The sequence below is a fragment of the Cucurbita moschata genome, unplaced genomic scaffold (genome assembly GCF_002738365.1).
Source record: "Cucurbita moschata cultivar Rifu unplaced genomic scaffold, Cmos_1.0 Cmo_Scf00002, whole genome shotgun sequence".
Classification (NCBI taxonomy): Eukaryota; Viridiplantae; Streptophyta; class Magnoliopsida; order Cucurbitales; family Cucurbitaceae; genus Cucurbita; species Cucurbita moschata.
Window position 1 is genome coordinate 1,127,105 of NW_019268518.1, and position 5,791 is coordinate 1,132,895.

Here is a 5,791-nt window from a genome sequence, read left to right on the forward strand (position 1 = left end):
GTTAATCTATGTCAACGGGGTTCCTTGGACTAGTTTCTCTTTCAGGCTCTTGCCTTTGTTACTTTTATCTTGTTTCAATGTGTTCAATAACAATGCCATACAACCTAGATCTCTTTGAGTTGAGCTTAGCACAATGTATGATTGATTTAACTCCTTAATAGCAAATGAGGATGATATGAATTCAAAAGAAATGAGGATGATATGAATTCAATCACGGATCTATTGTACATATACAAACAGACTATTACAAAAGGAAGATAAAAGAAATTGAAGAGGCTTTAACATTACATCTTCCGACGCTAGTCAATCCATTTGAAGAGTGATTTTTTAACCTAAATTTCAATAAAAATGTTGGTATAATAAGTCAAAAATAGAATGATCAGAAAAGTCGTGTGGTTTCAAAGATGACACAAGAATAATAAAAGAAAAAAGTGTACAAATATTGTGCATAGGTGAATGTCCAAATCGCACTAGATCATTTTGAGTATCAAACTTTGTGTTCCATGAAACTCCTTCCGTGTTGTCTTTCTTTTCAAATCTTGCTTTAGGTTGGAAGTTTAGCTAATTTATTAGATTAGTCTCATCAAGCTAATTCTTGAGTGAGTTATCTTGGGATCTAAGAGTGATCCTCACAAATTCAAATTTCGTCTCAATTCTTCCTTTTAAATAAATTTTTGGTTGGAATCCTTCATTAAATTAGTCTTAGTTGTGAAAGTTTATCGGTCCTAGAACGATATCTAACTTTATAAATCTAACATGGTTGATACTTATCGTTCCTACCACTTCCATCTCCAAGCTTATTGTTTTTTATTGCATCAAGATTAAAAGTTGAATTTAAAATTTGTTTGTGTTTCTCTTTAAATGTAGCATTGAACTTAAATAAGGCACAAAATAACTAATTGAAAAATTATAGCTAGTTATGTATAATATTCTCATACAAGCTACCCTTTTAAAAGGCCTAAATATGCATATATTAATCATGTAAGGCAACTAGTTACATGTTATTTTAAATGTTTTTTATGGTGCTAGAAAGGAGGATGAGATGTTATGATTTGTGTTTCAGATGATTGACGGATGTTATTTTCTTGTTGAGCTTACATAAATTTTTAGAGAATGTATTTTTTTATTTAGGTCAGTGATAGGATTATCTCCCTAACAAAACATGCATGAATGTAGAAAGTTAAGTATAAATTTCTAAAGTTAAGACAATTTTAAGTTGACTTGGGTTAGAACGTTTCCAGTAAACCGAGCACCTTAAGATTGTGAGCGACAATTTGTGGTTAAGACCGTAGTGCTCCCATAAATTAGATTAGCCTTTTGGAGCTAGTTCCTAATATCCTAAAAGTGAGAATTTGAGATTTAAATGGCCTAGACACCTTAAGAACCTAGTAACCCTCAGGATACCCAAAGAAATTTAAGAAAGCTTTCTATGCTTATGGGTAGTGTGAATAATGTCAATAGAGCCAAGATTATTTCCTATATCCTTCGATACCTCACAACACTGTTAGGCGACCAAGCCGAACGAAGCAATGTCTCTATCAAGTGGTAAGTAACTAAAAAGGAAGGGAACGAACTCTTCATCCAATGAAAACATTGGAAATTGTTTTGATTTTTATTAAAAAAAATTAAAACAAAACAATAAATAAGAGTGCAAGAACTCTACTTTGGTAGAAATTCTAGCATGCAAAACTTATTGAAGTATTTCAACCATGCAAATATTTTTCACATCCCACAAGTTCTTCTGACTATGACTCAAGCACAAGGTCAAAGCTTGCATAAGTCTCTCGAAAGAAAAATCCCAAAGAGATCGGAAAAGAAGAGTTCAAGAATTTTCTAGAGATATAATTTCATTCTCCAGAAAAAGTGAGAGAGATTAGTATGTTTTTGGCTCAACCCAAGGGGACTTGGAGAATCTTTGTCAAATAATATATTTGCATATTTAATATAGTAGTACATATAATATATTAAATATTAATTTGATCCCTTCAAATTAAATCTATTTTCTTTTTTATATTAAATATTAATTTGAACCAGAAGAACCAATACAAGGTGACTAATATTAGATTAGATACCTAATACACAGAGAAAAAATGTATCAAATTGCTTGATATTGCTTTCGATTTTATATAATAATAATATGATACAAGCACTTTATTCTAGTCGGGCAACGGAAGGATTCCTCCATTAGATCTCGCCTGAAGGAGGAGATTTCTTTGCCCTTGACAAATAATCTTTACCTTTGAGAGCGGGCCCTGAACAAATGTGCAGCATATGATTTAGCTTATTCCTCCACTTCTTTTTTATATTAAATATTAATTTGAATCCTTCAAGTTTCTCTTTCAATTAAATTGAACATTTTAGCGTTATGATGAGCGAGGAGACCTTATGGATCTATAGATTCTTTAATTAACCAATTTTCATTAATTAACGAGAGGTCACTGCACTATAGACCTAGAGTTGCACTCTTATCTTATTTATGCACTGCAGGACAAGTTATATCCATTGATGTAATCATTACAAGCAAGTCAATTCTTCTCGAATTGCTCATAATTACGCAAGGTCAAAAGGTCGTTTTACATCTTTCAGTTTAATTACTACTGATTCTCTAATGAACATTTTGTTTATAATTCAATCATAAACCAAGTTTCTCATGGGCCAATGAAAAGGTGGGCCTCATTATTTAAGTCCCAAAATTTGAGAGAACAACTCGTCTACTTTACTTAAGGAAAGAATTGAATTTCATCTTAGGATAGTATACTATTGTATTCATTATTTCTGGTAGGGTTTATTATTGGCTGGGAGAGGTGTAGGAGTTGGCTCTTGGGTCTTCTCCATATCATTTTCTATTCTCTTTTCTTTTTATATATATTTTTTTCTTTCTTTATTTTATTTAATGTTCACATTAGCATTTCTTTATTTTATTTAACGTTCACATTAGGTAAAGTCAACGTTGGTTTGTATAGATCATATTAGTCTTCTTCAATCTCAGGGTGCAGAGCTTCTTAGTTTGAGATCTAAATGAGATTTAGAACGTAAGGATGAGAAAACTGAGAAGAGTCTTTAAACCTCTCCTGGGAAGAAGCAGGTCCTCTAGTTTCAGACGTTTAGTTCAAAACGCTTTGGAGCACCTCGAAACCCTAAAGAAGCTTCGCCATGGCCGGTACGTCGAAGATCGAAAGGACGCCGCTCGTCTCCTTCATGAAGGCCTTCCCAAACTAGCCCTCTCTCGCGTACGTCTCTCATCCCCTTTTCGATTAACTTTCAGATCATTCGACATAAATTCTCGATGATGTGCGCAGTGCGAGCAAATGTTTCGACATCAAAATCTAATGGATGCTTATGGCATGATGGAAGGGTATCTAAATCTGTTGAGGGAAAGATTGTACCTCCTTGCACCTGGAAGGTTTGCTACTTTACAATGAATTTTCATAATTAAATTCCTATTTTTTCAAAAGGAAAATTTGAAAATAGTATTGATGTTTACCTAGAGAGTGTCCTAAAGAATTGGAGGAGGCAGTGTCGAGTGTGGTATTTGCAGCTTCAAGATGTGAGGACTTTCCAGAGCTTGAAGAGATTAAATCAGTATTGAGTTCTAGGTTTGGCACAGAGTTTGCTGCTCGTGCTGTTGAATTACGCAACAATAATACTGTAAATCACTCGGTATGTCTCACTTAATTACACTTTCTTAGTCTTTTTTTTTTTTTTTTTAATATCTTTATGCATTTTTATTAGTAAACATAATACACTCCCACAATAAGTATTTATTTTCTAACAAAACTTCATTCTCAAGTCATACTTTCATTTCTTTTATTTTAAAATTTTAAATACACACATATATACACAAAATTTTGTCTTTTCAATAAAGAAAGAAAAGTCAAACCTCATTTTTTTATATATATTTTTAAAATAAAAATATAAAAAAATAATATATGGAAGCAGCTCCTACAAGCTGGCTCAAGTTTAAGTCTTCGCTCCATAAATTTTATTATTTTATTATTTCATTAAAAATTTTAATGAATTATATCAGATTTAAAAAAAAAAAAAAATTAAGTTCAACAAAGAGGGAAAATTAGGGGTAGACGGGGTTAGTTAGGTCCATGACTCGAACAACCAAAATAAAGTTGACAATAGGAATTAGTCAAACCCTCTACTTTTAGATTAGATTTGATATAATCGTTGAGTTATTTTTTTATTATTATTTATAAAAGTTCTATTATATTAATAACTAAAATTTATCAAATTTAAATATTAAATATTTACGAGACACGTAATTGTTTTAAATTTTATTAATTAGGTAGTTTGGATCGGTATGTTTTTTGTTTGGTGATTTAAATATCGGTGAATACAATATTATAATTAATTAAGTTATGTTATGTTTTAATACTTTGGATTGCAATTTGGTAGATAATGCTAAAATTGTCTACAAGGAAGCCAAATTTGGAGAGTAAAATGAATCTTCTGAGAGTGATTGCTTCTGAGAATGGCTTCACTCTGCAACTCAACGACAAGGTATGTCACTCTCTCGAGGTAGATAAAGAATACAAAACATTATTAATCTATAAATTTAAGCCTATAATTTTTAAAGCTGATCAATCATATATGATATTCATTTCTTTCGAAATATAATTTAATCTCTCATCTTTATATCATTTTTTTAAAAATTTTATTAGAGAAATTTAATATTTATTCCTATAATAAAATATAAAATTTTGGTAGAACTTTTAGGAGAGAAAATTTTATATTGCTAGAAAAGAAGATTCATGTAATGCACCTGATTCATGTACAAATCAAAACTAAGCGCCTAATTAAATATGAACTAATGAACCTCTATGTACTTACTCATACATGTACCTACCTACACTTATAAGTGACCCTTCAACACCCTCCCTTAAATTGAATTCTTTAGAAAATAATTTAGGACTTCACTTCATCTTCTTGAACCGCACATCCTCATTTTTCTTCTAAACTTCTTAAACCATGATTGTTTGAAGAGTTTCGTGAATAGATCTATGATTTGTTCTATCACTTTTACAAAAATTGAGTTTAAAAGTGCATTTTTTTTTTTTAATGCAAATCACTCCAGAAATGAAATTGAAAAATGGATGTGCTTAATTTTTAGACAACTTGATAGTTGACATATTATCACAATAGTAGGTAACAGTGGAATCTGATTGCTTCTTATTAAGAATTTAAAGTCTTTCTTAACCAAATTGCTTGGTACGAGCATGCTGGTACTGCCAAAAATTTACTTTTGTAGTTATAAGTGCACAATAGACTACTTCTTTGAAGACCGCGGATAGCTCCTAAACTCATCATGATAACACTTCCCGAATTTATATCACCTGCATAATCGCTATCTGGATAGTCAACTGTCTTTGGATCACCTCCTTTCTTTCTAGAATACTCCAAATTTTAAAGTTCCTCTCACATATTGAAGTATTCTCCTTGTTTCGTTGAGATGCTTCTTTGTTGGATGCTCCATGTACCAACTTATCATGCTAACCACATAAATGATATCTAGTCCTGTTGAGGTTAAGTACATCAAACTTCCCACAATATGCTTAAAGCATTTATTATCAACTTCTCGCCCTTCAACATCTTGTGTAGCTTCAAATCCAATTATGATGGAATTCCAAGTATACGCTCATCCGTTTTAAATCTTCTTTTGACATATAAAGATATCAGTAACAGTCTGAGTAACTTCTACTATATAAATGTTGACCTTTCTTTCTTTCTTTCTTTCTTTTTTTTTTTTTTTTTTTTTTTTTTTTTTTTTTTTTTTTTTTTTTTT

At 31.1% G+C, this 5,791-nt stretch overlaps 1 protein-coding gene across 1 annotated transcript in view; it reads left to right on the plus strand.

The window, feature by feature from the left end:
- Nucleotides 1-2,975: 2,975 nt before the first annotated feature.
- The window catches only part of LOC111463790, a 4,619-nt gene continuing 1,803 nt past the window's right edge, over nt 2,976-5,791 (plus strand). Inside the window, exons 1-4 of the mRNA XM_023107700.1 lie at nt 2,976-3,230; nt 3,300-3,403; nt 3,489-3,660; nt 4,405-4,509. Of these exons, the coding sequence (XP_022963468.1) occupies nt 3,039-3,230; nt 3,300-3,403; nt 3,489-3,660; nt 4,405-4,509 (573 nt within the window). The 5' untranslated portion in view covers nt 2,976-3,038. The remainder of the gene's footprint in view (nt 3,231-3,299; nt 3,404-3,488; nt 3,661-4,404; nt 4,510-5,791) is intronic.